Below are 15,292 nucleotides of genomic sequence, written 5' to 3' on the forward strand. Positions count from 1 at the left end.
CGTCGGCCCGGTGCATTGTTAGAAGAGTTTCCTACTCCAGACCGATAGGTGGCAGTAGCAGCATTGACTTTTGGTTTTAAACAAAGAAAAGGACACAAACAACTGTAAAACAAGAAAAAAAGAAAGCATCCAGCAAAACATGGCTAAAGAATAAATTTGGGTAAGTATTGTTGCATTGTTAAATAGCATCAACTTTATATTGAATGTACATATTCTTTCTAAATAAGAAAAACAACAACGAAATTTACAAAACCAGAGAGTGATTTAACTCGTGTCTGTGTTTTTGCCGAGTTTTGAAATAAAAGAAAAACTGTGTTTTGTTTTGTTTTTTTAGATTTTTAAGAAAGAGCATTTTTTAAATCACAAGTAAGTACTGGGCGGACCACGCTTCCCCTGACAAATGCTGTTTGAATCAAGTGGAGACTGGCTTTAGCGAACACGAACATTCGCTAGCATTTTGCGCCATCATGAACCCGTCCGGTACTTTTGGTAGCTCACAAGGAGGTGCCTTCCAGGCCCCTGGTGGCACCATGAAGACTAGCCTGTTTGGACAGCCATTTGGACAGCAGAATCCAAGCAGCCAAGGGCTCTTTCAGCCTCCCGCGTTTGGACAGCAGCCTGTCATGAATCAATCTGCGGGGCACGGAAATCCCATTTTTGGACAAACCCCTGTCTTCGGACAGTCCCAGCCTTCATCCACGGTGAGTTCGGCTCCAGCTTTTGGACAGCAGCCTCTTGGAACCTTTGGGAATACCAATGCATCATCTTTTGGACAAAACAGTGTGTCGAACCAGGGCTCAGTTCTAGGACCGGGTTCTGGATTTGGCCAGCCTCCAGCATTTGGAGTGACTTCAGCATTTGGCTCCAATCCTACTCTTGGGCAGCCCCAGCCTCTTTTCTTCGGACAGACTTCTTTTGGACAAACATCCTCCACCAGCAGCTCCACCAGTGTATTTGGTCAGACTCCAAATATCACCCAAAGCAGAGGATTTGGATCATCTGAGTTCAGCTTCAAACCAGCCAACGATGCAATTTTCAAGCCCATTTTCAGTGCCAGCCCAGAGCCAACTAACCCCCAAATCACACCAGTGTCTGGTTCTTCTTTTTGTGCAGCTGGGTCCCAGGTGAGCTCCAGTACAAACGCAGGCTTTTCCTTTTTGACTGGGTCTAAGGCCGGGCCAGCAGGCTTCAACTTGTCACAACCAGCTCCCGTGTCTTCTAGTTCCTCTCAGAACAATTCTCTGACAACTGCCTGTGGTGATCAAACCAAAACTCTTCCATTTTCATTTTCCCAGCCAGCAGTCCCTCCCATTTCCAGCACCACAGCTTCCATCAAAGAACCTACTACCCCATCATCCTTTAGCTTCTCACTCAAAAACTTCCAAACTCAACCAACGCCTCTCTCAGTCGGAGCTGGTTTTGATCAGCTCTCAGCTTTTGGTGAACCCAAATCTAAAGTAGAGACTAGTTTAGATAAAAATGATAGTAACCTTTCTGGACAAGGTAACTCAAATATATTTAGAGAATTTAGCAAGGGCACAAAGCGCAAGGATCCAGCCATGCCTGTTTTAGGGATACAGAAGCCGGCTACTGATCAGGATGCTCCCTCTAGAGCTGAATCACCAAGACAACCTTCAAAGAGGCCATTAATCAGGTCCCGTGGACAACCAGGAGGGTTACTTAGCAGGGCATTAAATGCTATTCGGAAAGATCAAAGTAGCTCAGTTAGAAATGAAGGGCCAAAGGAGAATCCACAGCAAGCAGGAACTTGGGAGGAGACAGAAAGGAAAGCAGCTCAACCTCAGGAGGATGACCTGCCTGAAGCATCCTCCGTGCAAACACCAACAAGGGATGTGGAGGAACCCACTGAAGAGACAGGTAAACAATTTCCCCTGTTCAAAGAAGTTTTCATTTAAAATACAAATATTAAAATTATTACAAGAGAAGTGTTAGAACAGTCTGAAATCAAAGTTTAAAAATTTTCATTCTATGATTTTATTTGAAATAATTTGGTTCCAAATGAATAGAAATTGAAATTCTTTAAAATGTTGTTAAATTCTTACTTTACAGTTTTGTTAGAAACAACTCCAGAGACAAAAGCTGAGATGTCCACTCCTGCGAGTCGTGGTGAACGGAGTGAAAGCTTGGATAGCCTGGGTGGGATGTCTCCCAGTGAGCTCACTAACATCATGTGTAGAAATATTCCTCAAGAGCTCAATAAAAGGAATAAGATCGAGAAGCATTTTGCTCGTTTCGGAAAAGTTTGCAAGGTTCTCTGCCGGCCTGCAAAGAATCTGGCCATTGTATATTTTAATGACCACGTGAGTAAAATCGGTTTATGTCGGAATCAAATCCAATTGCCTTTACTCTGACTTTGTAAGTGTTGCATTGTAGGTTTATAATTCTCAGATTATGAAGCATGTTTTAAACATTGAAAAGTTTAGTTTTTGGCCATAACATTAATCCTTGTCTCATTTTCCAAACTCAATTCTTTTCTTTTTTTTTCATTTTGTAAAATCCCAGTATAATTCTGTTTAATTTATTCTTTTCCAGGCAGCAGCTGCCAAAGCAAAGAAGAGGGGCAAAGTTTTTGATAAACACGAGCTCCTCATCCTCTGGATGAAGAAAAAGCACAGTAAATACAATCATTTCTTTAACAAATTTTGCAACTAAAGTTGATTGTTTTCTGCTTTTCTTCTGTATTTCGTGAGATACAACAACGCAGTGGTTAGCGCTCTTGCTTCAAAGCAAGAAAGGCCCCCGGTTCAAGTCCCGGCTGGGGGACCTGAAACAGATCACCAATGGGGGACCCTTCGGCGTGGAGTTTGCATGTTCTCCCCGTGCATGCGTGGTTTTTTTTACAGGGACTCTGGTTTCTCTAAATTGTCAGGGGTCTGCAACCGTCAACAAAGAAATGCAGGGCGGTTTCTAGTAGACCAAAACTCAGTAGAAGTTCAACACTCTTTTGCAATTATGTTTTTTTTTTTTTTTTTTTTGGTAATATGAACATATTACTCCGGAGCCCCAGATTCCACACCCCTGTTCTAGCGGAAGTGACAACAGTATAAAGGGGGGGACTCATCATTAAAATTTGTATTAGTGAACAACATTAATAGATGGAATTGGAAATTTTTCTGTTACAGCATGCATGGGGTGACAGGGAAAAGGGACTTAACCCCCTTCCCATCTGACTTCTTCCAATTAGGTCCAGAAAACAAAGGAAGCCGGCCACCAGCAGAAAAGGAGACACAAGGAGAAAATCCACAAGTTGTAGAGTCCATGTCAGCTTCCTCCCCACTAAGAGCCCCTCGCCTCAGACCTCCTGCTCTGAGCAACTCTCTCGCCTTAAGTCACAGGTGTCATTTTTAAAATCACTTTGTACATTTAACATGAAATGCATTGGCGGGATTTTAAAAAAAAATGTAGAGGGAATCAGATTGTTCTCTTCTGGTGTCTCTTCCTCTTTCAGTTCTCCAGTAAGGAGGGCCTCCCCAGCCAAAGTTTTGCAGTTCGATGCAGATTCCCAGAAGGAGATCAAGACAGAGAGTCTGAGCTCAGAGCGCCCCGTGCCCTCCTCCCTTCTCCCCCTGATCGGTCAGGTGGCAGAGACAGCGGAGGAGAAGTTCCGCCTCTTGGAGCAAAGGGACAAAATCCTGCGGCAAGGTGAAGCTCTCTGCTTTGATTTACTAATTTGATCACATCCATGAAATACGAACAGGATAAACATCCCAGGTGGTGTATACAGGTCGATCCAAGCGGACAGACCTCGACTTGGCTTTTGTTGGAACGTGCCCCGACATGTGTCCAGAGAAAGAACGATACATGAGGGAAACCCGGAACCAGCTAAGTGTCTTTGAGGTCATCCCAAACACAGAGATGGTAATGTTTTTGTTTATTTTCCTTTATTTGCTTAGAATACCTTGCAAGAAGTGTAGATAAACCACCATTTTCCATCTGTTTAGGTCAATCACACTGCAGCCATCAAGGAGTACAGCCGCTCATCAGCTGATCAAGAAGAGCCTCTCCCTCATGAGCTACGCCCCTTGCCTGTGCTGAAAATGACCATGGACTACCTGGTGACCCAGATCATGGACCTGGGTCAAGACAACTATCGAGATTGGTACGACTTTGTTTGGAACAGAACACGGAGTATCCGAAAGGTAAGGGCCAAAAACTAGAACCCTGTCATCATTGTAAGTTGATTTTTATTAGTGCTACGGTTTCTTTAGTCATTTCTTATTCTGCCAACATTCAGGACATCACCCAGCAGCGGCTCTGCTGCCCACAGACGGTATCACTGATTGAGAAGTGCACTCGCTTCCACGTGCACTGCGCCCACCACCTCTGTGAAGAGCATATGTCGTCCTTTGACCCCAAAATCAACACTGAAAACATGACAAAATGCCTCCAAAGTCTGAAAGAAATGTATGAGGACCTAGCAGCACATCAAACCTTCTGTCCCAGCGAGGCAGAGTTCCGCCAGTACAGTGTGCTGCTAAAACTCAATGATGGCGACATCCTACGGTCAGTGAAGTTATTTGTGTCCAAAACCGTCAAAAAATAGATTAATATAAAGTGTTGACTGGTTTGTCAGTTTATATCATCATTTGAATCTTATGTTCTTACAAGAGTCTCACACTTGTTGTTCTTAGTGAGGTGCAGCAGTTCAGAGACGAGGTGCGCAACTCTCCCGAATTGAAGTTTGCTGTTCAGGCTTTTGCTGCCGTCAACAGCAACAACTTTGTCCGTTTCTTCAAACTGGTGAAAGGAGCTTCTTATCTCGCCGGCTGCCTCCTGCACAGATACTTCAATCAGGTTGGTGATCTGGTGAAACTGATCTCAGATCCTCAACTTCCCATTACTCCTTTTTGTATTTTTTGTAATAACATGCACATATTGTGTATAAGGTGAAGTGTGCAGGTTTTTTAAGATGTGTCCTAAAAAACGTGTCTGTCTAAATATCCTGTGATCACGACAGGATGTTGATGGAGAGTGTAAGCTCCCTTTATAACTAAATGTTTACATTTCAGTTTAAATCAGGTAGTTTTAAGGGGTTTCATGATTTTGGATGGAGGAACCAAGGTTCTTTCCCAAAAGAATAGAACAGAATAGAATAGAATAGACATTTATAGAAGAGAGTATAATTGTATTATATTTTATTTTATTAAATATCACATTTTTGAGCTAGACTATGCAAATGCTTTTTAAAGCAGTGAAATGCACCATGTTGTATTTTAAAAATACCGTTGTTGTTTTCTAAAATGCAGGTCAGAGCAAAGGCACTTAAAGTTCTAAACATGGCTCTCACTGTGGGTCCACGCTCCACACCTCTGCCAGTAGAAGATGTGGCTCGGATGCTGATGTTCCCAAACTCAGCTGAGGCGACCGACTTTGTCCAGCAGTTTGGCCTCAATGTCACCGATGGGTGAGTGTTCAGCTGTTAGTCATGCTGACATGCAGCAACACAATCAACAGAAAGAAAAACACTGTTGCATTTATTACATTGAACCTCACAGGCATAAAAATGAGTAACCTTTGCCCTCACAGGATGGTGGAGTTGAGTCGTGTTGTCTATCAGGAGCCGGAAATTCCCCCGTCTCCCAAGAGATCAGCGGTCATCATTGCAAAGAAAACGGTGTTGAATGGGGAGGTTGTAAATGGAGGCCCTCTCCCCATCCCACCCCATCACACACCACAGTGTAGCTTTGATCTCCAAAATAAATATCGTGGAGAACTGCCTACTTCGAACTTCATTAAAGGTATTAATAGTTTTGCTGGAGTTCTCGTGCTTACGTTTACAATAAATATCAGTGTAAGCATTTCCCACCTCCATCGTTTAGGAGCAGCTTTCACAATGTTATTTTTGACTTTCTTAAAAGCAACCTTAACTTTTCCCGCTTTGATTTCTGTGGGGATACATTGTCAAACCAGCAGGGTGTTTATTTTCTTTCCTTTTTGTCAGTCACTCCTGTCAGTGCGGACTTTGCAGCACCACCCAGTAAAGAGCTGTTCACTCACTTTGAGGATTCAGCTTCCTTTCCTCCATCTGTTTCGAGTGAAACTGGAGAGACTGGTGGATCCCACAGTCCTCCAGGCCAGCTCACAGAACCACAGCAACTGTTCCCATTCATCTCTCAACCCGAGCCGGTCAAACCGCCATCACCTCCGCCTGAACCTCAGCCGATGTATAGTGATGAGGTGGGTCGAAAACGTCTCATCAGTAGTCTGTAGTCTTCATTGCATTCTTATCTCCCTGTTTTTCCTTGCATTTAGGACATTATGGCTGAGCTTGATTGTGTGATAGAAGAGGTAGTAAAAGCTGAGGTGAAAGAGGTCACAGATGAAGGAGCCGCCTACATCGCAGCAGCTCTTCAGTAAGCTTATGCTGTGAATTTTTAAAGCTCTATATTAAAAGCAAGGGAGAAGTCTTTCCTGAAAGCAACTTAACCGTCCACCCTTGTGTTTCTGCAGAGAAAGCAATGTCCAGGTCGAGTCCGTGGTCAGTGAGGTGGTCCAACGACTGTTGCAAGAGATCTCGTCCAGCGAGGTCAAGATAGAGCAAGAGCGAGTCGCCGAAGAGAAACGCAGACTTGAAGAGGCGAGGTTGGTTCTGAGCTTTTTATTTAGAAAAGCACACGATAAATGTTTTTTGTAATTATCTGCTAAAAAACAGACACAATCGCCTTTTTTTCTTATAAATCTTTGGGGCAGATGGAGGCAGGAGCACGAGGCTTTCCTAGCTCAGTTCAGCTCTTCTCTCTGTACTGAGATCATCCATGAAATATTGGACGAGACCATACAAGAGACGGTGTCCTCTGAGATCCAGTACGTTGTGGGAATATAAGTGTCCTGAATTTAGTACCAAATGTAGTTAAATTAAAATCAAATCTTCCCCTTTGTGCTTTCTTATACTCGTCCTTTAAATTAAACTAATCTTTGGGCTTGTTTTTCCAGGGAAGCTGTGAATGAGAAAGCAGAGCGTTTGGCCAAATGCACAGAGCAGATCTGCAACAGTTTGGTTGAGGAGACTTTGAATACAGACATTGCTATGTTGGTCGATGACCTTCTGGAAGCCGAGTTGCAGCGAATCTACAAGTACATTAAAAGGTAAATAGCAGGAATGAGTTCTAGTGGGTTACATAAATAGATTTAAGATGGGTCTGGGTTCAAAACCTCAATCAATTCTTACTTTGTAAATTAAAATTGATAAGCAATTACATGAATTTCTTCTTTCTTAATTTCTTTAAAAAAATCCCCGCAAAAAACTGTTTTGAGTCATTTTTTTTGTAAGAGTTCATCCTTTAATTGATTTTTATCTTGATTCAGTTTATGTAATTTTTATTTAAAGTGTTTTTATAACCAAATAAAAGAATGAAGATAAAAAATAAGTAATACAATTTTGGACTTGTGAATTGAAACTGAACTGATTTAGGGTTTTTGCTCTGGTTTACATTTTCGTTTTATCTGGCAGATGGCGTGATGTGGTAGCAGTTCGTCGTCAGCTAAAGAGACAGATGAGAGGGTTTCCTGCAGCTCCCTGCTGTGTTGACCCTTGTTTTAAGTTGAAGGCCCTGGCTCCCAGCGCCCCCACACAGCCCTCTCTGGCAGATTTGGCTCGTGGGATGGTCAACCTGGGAAATGCCGGCTCCTTAACGCTGTCCAGCACAAGGTAGACCTCAATCTTCGTTTGTCTGAAGATGCTGTTGGTTGGGTATTTGTTCAAAATGTTTGTCTTATATTTTAAGGTTGTTAGAAATGAGACAAGAAGTCACGCACCAGATGAGAGTCCATTACTACTTTCAGCAGCTGCTTGAGTAAGTCCTGGGGAATGCATGCTTTTATTGAATGATACATGTTAATTTCCTCTTAGATAAACCTTTGTGTTATTTTCAGGAAACACGTATGGGCGCCACTCGACCTGGTATCACTGGTGACTGAAAATATTCCCATCGCACACGACCGGATCTTCTGGAAAGCTCTTCTCCTCTTACCCAGTGACCAGGAAAGCGCAGCCAGCATGGCTAACAGGTAATGCGACGCTTTCATGGAACATTCTCTCAGGAAAATACTTTTCAGCTGAACGTTTCCTTCTTATTCCCTGTGATGTTTCAGGGTTCTGTCGGACTGGCTGGAGGCTAAACTTGGTGGTGAGCAGCAGTCTGAGGAGCATCTGGATGGCTCTCTGTGGACGCTGTGTGTCACCAATGCGCTGCAGGAGAGCGGACGGCGTACGCAGAAAGTCCATATTGCTGTTAAGGTTAGATGTCAGACAGTGTTGCTCTCTTAACTAAGAGGCAACAATCTAAAATATTTCCAAGAAGTCAGGAAATCAGTCAGATTACACAGGCTTGTATTTAAGTGGTCAGAGTTGCATAAGTGCAGGTTGAAATCTTCAGATTAAGGGTTGTTCAGCGAATAATAAATATAATGGTTATGAAAGTTTTATCCGTGGAAAACCTCTGGTTTGGATGTTTTACAGGCGTCCCGAGGCCCCCTGACTGATAACAATCTGTCCAGAGTGGAGCGGTGTTCTGAGCTTCAGGGGACTGGAGCCCTGATTCTGTTGGTCCCTGCGCTGCCTGTTTTCGAGCCCGGGCTGCAGGACCAGGGTGTTCCAGATTCTCTGCTGTCTGCCTTGCTTCAGCTTAAACAGCTGCAACAGGTCAACACCTGGCACTGCCCGCTGCCTTTGGTCATTCTAGTGCCAGGCCCTGACGGCGGTGCCTCTTACACAAATAAGCTTGAAAAAGGTGATAAGGAATACCACTTAACACGATGAGGGTGTCCTTCATATTTCAACCTGTTTTTGTCTATTGACTTCTTGCTTTTTCAATTCTTAACCTAAAATGTGTTATTTAATGATGGAAACCATTTTTGATCTTTTAGCTTTGAGGTTACACACCCTGATGACGGAAGGCCTGATTTCCGAGTTTACGTTCGTCTTCATACCAGAAACCAGCAACGACCTTCAGGGATCCAAGCAGGTGCCACCACACTGTCAGAAAAAAAAGTCACACATGCGTGCGGTTTGATTGCTTCTGTTACTTGCATTACCTCATACAAATTTATGAGCTGCTGACTTCAACAGAAACGTGTTGGCAGAAAAACCTCCTAAAAACTGGATCTTTGGGGTTTTGATACAAACCAGCACAGGTTGAGATTTTGTAAGAAAAAAAAAAAAACATGCATATTTAACCGCTTAATGATTTTTTTTTTTTGCTGCTTATTGCCTTGGGGGAATAAAACACACAATCAATATGTTTTCTAAATGTGCTCTAACATTTGGTTAAGCAGGCAGTTAAAGAGTTTAGAAACATTAGACATGTTTTACAGTTCAATTGCTCTCAATTTTCCACCCCACACACATCATTACATTATAGGACACTTGAAAAAGGAAAGGATGTTGAAAGTAAAAACTTGACAATGTTAAGAAAAACTCATTAATGTGGTCCCTTGTTTATCTCAAGTGTTATGTGAAATCCATAAAGTATTCATCTTTATTTTTTCATAACAAGTATTGATGTTTTTATCCCAAACAGACATTAACCTTTTCATACTTTTATCTGTTGTTTAAACTATTAAATTTCACACCTTCATAGCTAAATAAGTCCAGAGTCGTAAAATAAAAACAAAGATGTGGTCGCAATCAAAAATGTATGTGAATTTGGCAAAATGAACACATTCCGTACAGGAGAGACGAATCACTCAGGATGCGAGATTCAATGTGCTGACAAAAAAAAAATATGCAAAATTGTACTATATGAAATCAGCAAAACCTAGCCACCACAAAAGGTAAATTGCACTAAAGTGAGGGCCCGCTAAATGCTAAAATGCAGTACAGTAAACCCTTGTTTTTCGCGGGGGTTGCTTTCAAAAAAGAACCCGTGATAGGCAAAATCCGTGAAGTAGAAACTTTTATTTTTTTAACAATTATTATACAATTAAATACTCTATTACACATTGAAAAGAAAGAACAAACCATTTTACAGGCTCAAGCATTTGTTTCACAAATAAAAGTACTTTAGAAACGTTTTTTCAACAAATAACTTCTGTACTGTACTGTCAAATAATAATTTTAATCATCAATGGGAACAGAAGGCTTCAAATTGCGGAGATTAGCCCCGCCCACCGCGACCTGAGTAATTGGATTAAACGGGAGAAAATTTAAAATGATTATGAAAAAAATACAAAGTACAGTGGGACAAATAGTGACTGAGGTGTATTTCACTGCTATTCAGACTGAGCCGCTGCATCCTGACTCCGCTCTGCAGTGTTTTCTTCTTTTGAAGCCCGCGGTGCAGCTGTGTTTGTTCAGGAGAAGAACATAGTGATAGGCAGTTGTTGTCGCTCTTTTTTTTAGAGAAACTCGAAATTGCAAGAGAATTTGCACGTACGAAATGTAAATTTGGTGAGCTGTTTTACGTACGTGTACATATTAAACTGGAACGTTATTGACGCACAGATAGAGAAGAAGCGGAGTGACTTTTTAGCCAATCAGAATGCAGAACACAATGCACAATGCAAATCCGTGAAGTAGCGAAACCGTGAAAAGTAAACCGCGTTACAGTAAGGGATCACTGTAAAATATAAAATATTCATTAATCGACATAAAGCTTTTGGGTTATGGATTTGATATAATCTAACTTCTTCATGAATTTCTTATTTACCACCTTCTGCTGTTCATTTCCAGCTAAGCCAGGCTTTGAGCTGGCTCTTGGCCCGGGCTACACCCCCCCTCTCACTTTCATGCCAAACACTGATGCAGCTCATTGAAACCAGCTTAGGTCGTGAGTTAGATCCCAGAGTTTTTGCGATCCGCCAGGAGCGAGCCACTGCACACCTCCTGCCCCAAGAGCCAGCACCCATCATCCGGCTGTATAATGCCATTTTGGATCATGTTGCGGACACAGTGGCATCCCAGCATCTTTGTAGACTCTCTTGGCCACCAGGTGAATTCTCCTTACCTCACACCCGTAGCTTTGTCCCTCACCTGGCCTGGAACTCTGTAGAGCATCTGGCCTGGCTGCGAAAAGCCATCCTCAGCCTGCAGCTGCCAGAGTGGGAACCACTGCCTCCTACAGGTTAGTGATGGACACAGGCATGTTTCTGTTTACAGGAAGGTTTTGACTGTAACTATTCCGTTTAGTTTCAAAGATAAACGAGTCTGTATCATTTAACTTTAACTTTATGTTTCTGTTTAGATTCATGGTCGGAACTTTGCTCCTTCATTTTTCACTATGCGGCTAAGATCCCAGCATCACATCTCAGTCAACCTCTCCTAAAATCGCGTCTGGAGAATCTTCTGGAAAGAGTCAGGGTCAAAACTCATCTCACCCAAACTTGTGGATTCAGAGGGAACATGGAGTATAACAGCAGAGCGCAAAGCCAGAGCATTAGTCAGATTCCCTGGGATGACGTGGTGATGATCTGCATCGACCACAAACTGAAAGACTGGCAAAGACCTGAAGAATCTGTGTGTGAGGGTGAGCATTTTTCTATCACTTCAAAAAAGAGAAACACGTTTTCCAATCTTCCCCAGAATTCACTTTAAATTGACTCATTCATTCCTGGATTAATAGATGCCTTGACAGCGGGTGGAGACATCCTGGTTTACTTTTCTGCTGAGTCGTTGAAGGATTTTCGGGCACCTGAAGATTGGACTGAGGCGGTGCGAAAGACGCATGAAGAGAAGAAACAGGAAAAGAATTGGTAATATAATTTACCTGGACAGTATGCTGACGCACTTGCTTCAAGCTGTGGTCAAAACTCGTCTCTGTATCAGAGTTTTCTACTTTTAAAATTTTGTCAGTGTGTATCTGTAAAATGATATTATTTACCGTATTTTCACGACCATAGGGTGCACCGGGTTATAGGGCGCAGTCTCAGTTATGGGGGATTTTTCAGTCTTTGACACACGAAAGGCGCACCGCAAGTTAAGGCGTGGGCACGTTAGCGCCCCATTCGGCCACTCGGAGCATCCAAAGTGGGTTAATAAGGAACCAGTCTCTGTTCTTTAGAGGAAACCTTTTTTTTTTTTGTTTGTTGTTGTTGTTTTTTTTACTGTACTCCCTAACGAAGTAACACAAACTGAATGCTCACACACTCACTCACACCGCGCGCGTCTCCATTCCTCCTTACCCTACACAAGCACTTGGCGAAGACAGCGCTGCCTTCAGCACATACAAACACACACACACACAGGCTTGCACTGAGTGTCGTGTCTCCTTTCCTGCTTTCTACACACCCGCTTAGCGAAAACACTGCTGCCTTCAGGACAAACATATACACACACATACATAGGCTTGCACTGTGTTTCTGCTTTTCTCCTTCCTATATGCGCTAGCGAAAACACTTTAAGCACACACACAAACACTCAGTGTGTGTTAAAAAAAAACAGCAGGAGCAAATCTGAGTTAGTTTTGATTTATTTTTTATTTTTCCTCCGCGTATTTGATAGCTGCAGTTTAAACAGGGCTTCAGCCATTTTGTAAACAATGTTGAGGGGACCTAGGCCTAAGGCCCGTACACACGGGACGAATTTCGCGCGCTCTCTTCTTCTGAGTGAAAAGCGACTTTAAGAAGCGTAAAGTTGCGCAGCGCCACCTTGTGTACAGGAGTATTTCTGTTTTACATTAAGCACCATCTAATGTCAGGGAATGAAATTGCATGCTCGCTCGGCTCATCGTCAGCGAAAATCGCCTGGGTGTGAACACAAAAAACGTGGCGAAAAACGCTGGCGAATATTCGTCCCGGTGTGTACGGGCAGTTAGCCCCGCCTATGGCTACTAAGACTCATGGGAAGTGTTGATTTCCACACCATGAGTTAAGGAGCTTTGAAGAGAAGTGTGGGTCATGTTGTTATGTTGCGGGTACATCTAGAGCAGATGGGCAGCAATGCTCTACACAAAAGAGGTTAACCTTCTCCCCTATTTACACCTCCCTTACTAAGAGTGTTAGGGGATGTGAGGTATGTGGGGCACAGACATTTTTCAATTAGAAGCAGGTGAATGGAAACCACGTTCAGCTGGTCTGTATTCAAATTTTCTCACCTCCTTCTTCTCCGCACCACAACTTCACATTAGGCTGTGCCTCATAAGGCATCCCCTACATTCTGGAGAAAATTTCCGATTTTTAAGTGCGCCTTATAGTCGTGAAAATATGGTACAAATGAACCTGTTAAGGAAACTGCATGTTTTAAAGGATGTCTGTCATGGTTTTTAAATACATGCAGGCAAACTTTGCTTTTTTTTCCCCCTGCTCCATCTTTAGGATGAGCACAGCTGATTTTGCCACATCGGACACTTTTTCCCTGGGACAAAAGCTTTTCCACAGTCCACTGGATGCCGATGAAGCATCAGTAACCCCGCTAGACGTCACCCACGTGCCCACAACACAGGAGCGGCAGGCCCACAAGTTCCTCCAGAGCTTAGAGGAGGAGAAGGCTGAAAGCAAAAGGTACATCCCCTACAGCAGTGGCCCCCAACCCCCAGGCCGGGGCAGTTGTTACCGGGCCGCAGAGAAAAAGGAAACATGTCCCACTTTTTCCATTTTATATCTAATCTGGTTCTGAAAGAAAGTTTTATTTTTGAAGACTACTGGGTACTTCCCGCCACATTCGACTCATTCTCGACAAATGCCAAGTCTCTCAGCCAAAATCAGTTTGCTATTTTCCTAAAGCAGTTGCGTCAAACAGCTAGACTGAAACCCCAAAGTTAACAAAAACCCAAATTTATTTGAAAAGTTTATTTTAACAGAAAAGACCTGGTGAGGAAACAGAATAAGAAAAAAGAAAGCAGAAAGGGGGGAAAAAAAAGCTGCATTTAACAGACGAATTACCAAGAGTCTACTCCAAATATGAAAAAGACACAATTTAATTGTTCCTAAATCTTAATTACAAATAATGGATAAAGATAAAATTTACCCCCAAAAGTGAAAGGAAATGGGAGGCAAAAAAAGAGAAAAACTGACGCCCATTTCAGCTTTGTGTCACTCAGCTAAGATATTGTCTGACATTAAACCAGTCTTGAAGGAAAAAGGTTTGGGATTACTGATTTACAGCACTGCTGTTGAGAAGTTTTACCTTTCATAATTTTTTCAGACTTTTAAAGATTTTACTTTGTATCTGTTATGTTAAAAAAAAAATTTCAACCAATGCCCTTTGTTTTTAGGAGTATAGAAAAGCTTCAACGCTGGCTAAATGGCGAGCCACTGGAGCACTTATCCACACCGCTCTTCATTCCTTCATCCACACTGTTGTCCATGCCACTCACAATAAAGCAGCTGTCCTCAGACGAGACTGGAGTCTCTCCTTTATCCCAGGTAAATTAGTCCTGAAAAAAAAGTGTGTTATGTAACAAAACTTTCAGCATCGATTCATGGTCACTTTTGTGACCTTGAAGGGGGCGGATGAGGAACCAGAGAGAGCAGAGTTGAAAAAGACAACTACATCCATCTCATGGAAGCTTCAGGATTTGGAGCGACAGATCTCATTGGGTCACGAGGAGGAGGTTGCCTGCAGTTTGAAGCTGAGCGGTCTGCGTAGCATTGTGGATGACTGACCAGCTCAGAAAGAAGTGTCCCATCAACTTCAACATAGATCTTATATTCTATGAAAGATGATTTTAGATTTGTCCTTCTTGTTTTTTTGTGTCAAATTCACTATTAGCAAATGAGTTTCTATTAAAGTCTTTGTGTTTGAGAGAACAAATCAAAGATTTTTGCTTTATTTTATTTTATTTTAATGCTGACTTTGACGATATTCTTGGTCTGCTTATGTCTGAGGAGAGAAAGGAGAAATGTTGAATAAATGAGAACGTAAAACACTGAAATTGTTTGAATCTTATTCTTTATTAAAAAAAATAATCAATGATTACATCTATTTAAAAAAAGAAAAGGCTTTTGTATTTCTGCTTTGTAGCCTGCGAGTGCCTCCCTGTGGATAAGTGTAGCTGAATGTGGGTGATCTTAAGGCCCACAGTGACCAGATAAAAAACTTTATCTGCAGGGTTTGAATCACAATGATATTTGAAAGGTTTTGAAAGACATGTCATCTTGCTTGTAGATAAGTAAATAATAGCTTTTAAAGGTCAGACTAACATACTTGGTGTTTTCATATATCTGCACATCCACTCTTGTCACAATAAGAGTGCATAAGTGAGACAAAATGGAGATTACCATAATCTTTTTTGAAAAACTCTAAAGGAACGTCTTTGTTGGACACTATGCCAAAATAGAGGATAAATTATAGACAGACGACAGTCTGGTTATGCAGTTTGAAGACTGGAATTATAGC

At 42.2% G+C, this 15,292-nt stretch overlaps 1 protein-coding gene across 2 annotated transcripts; it reads left to right on the forward strand.

Annotated features, from left to right (window-relative positions):
* Positions 1 to 58: 58 nt before the first annotated feature.
* mcm3ap (minichromosome maintenance complex component 3 associated protein) lies at positions 59 to 14,828 on the forward strand. Of its 2 annotated transcripts, XM_020713248.2 has the most exons (30): positions 59 to 160; positions 335 to 1,124; positions 1,296 to 1,878; positions 2,071 to 2,321; positions 2,554 to 2,635; positions 3,206 to 3,356; positions 3,470 to 3,663; positions 3,746 to 3,879; positions 3,963 to 4,160; positions 4,256 to 4,524; positions 4,653 to 4,815; positions 5,268 to 5,425; positions 5,548 to 5,759; positions 5,963 to 6,198; positions 6,274 to 6,374; positions 6,472 to 6,603; positions 6,712 to 6,825; positions 6,955 to 7,107; positions 7,472 to 7,669; positions 7,746 to 7,814; positions 7,894 to 8,028; positions 8,113 to 8,257; positions 8,480 to 8,750; positions 8,887 to 8,984; positions 10,691 to 11,081; positions 11,202 to 11,483; positions 11,580 to 11,709; positions 13,270 to 13,455; positions 14,169 to 14,319; positions 14,400 to 14,828. In XM_020713248.2, the coding sequence occupies exons 2-30, from the start codon at positions 468 to 470 to the stop codon at positions 14,556 to 14,558; spliced, it is 6,003 nt and encodes a 2,000-aa protein (XP_020568907.1). In that variant the 5' UTR covers positions 59 to 160; positions 335 to 467; the 3' UTR covers positions 14,559 to 14,828. The 2 variants fall into 2 exon arrangements, with proteins under 2 accessions (XP_020568907.1, XP_011487897.1); XM_011489595.3 differs by having other exon boundaries at positions 335 to 1,878.
* The last annotated feature ends 464 nt before the right edge of the window (positions 14,829 to 15,292 follow it).

This window comes from Oryzias latipes, chromosome 21 (genome assembly GCF_002234675.1).
Source record: "Oryzias latipes chromosome 21, ASM223467v1".
Classification (NCBI taxonomy): domain Eukaryota; kingdom Metazoa; phylum Chordata; class Actinopteri; order Beloniformes; family Adrianichthyidae; genus Oryzias; species Oryzias latipes.

Coding starts and splice junctions, on each gene's coding strand:
- mcm3ap (XM_011489595.3), top strand. CDS start 468: ATGAACCCGTCCGGTACTTTTGGTAGCTCACAAGGAGGTGCCTTCCAG. Junction 4,161..4,255: donor GAACACGGAGTATCCGAAAG/GTAAGGGCCAAA, acceptor GCCAACATTCAG/GACATCACCCAGCAGCGGCT. Junction 5,760..5,962: donor TACTTCGAACTTCATTAAAG/GTATTAATAGTT, acceptor CCTTTTTGTCAG/TCACTCCTGTCAGTGCGGAC.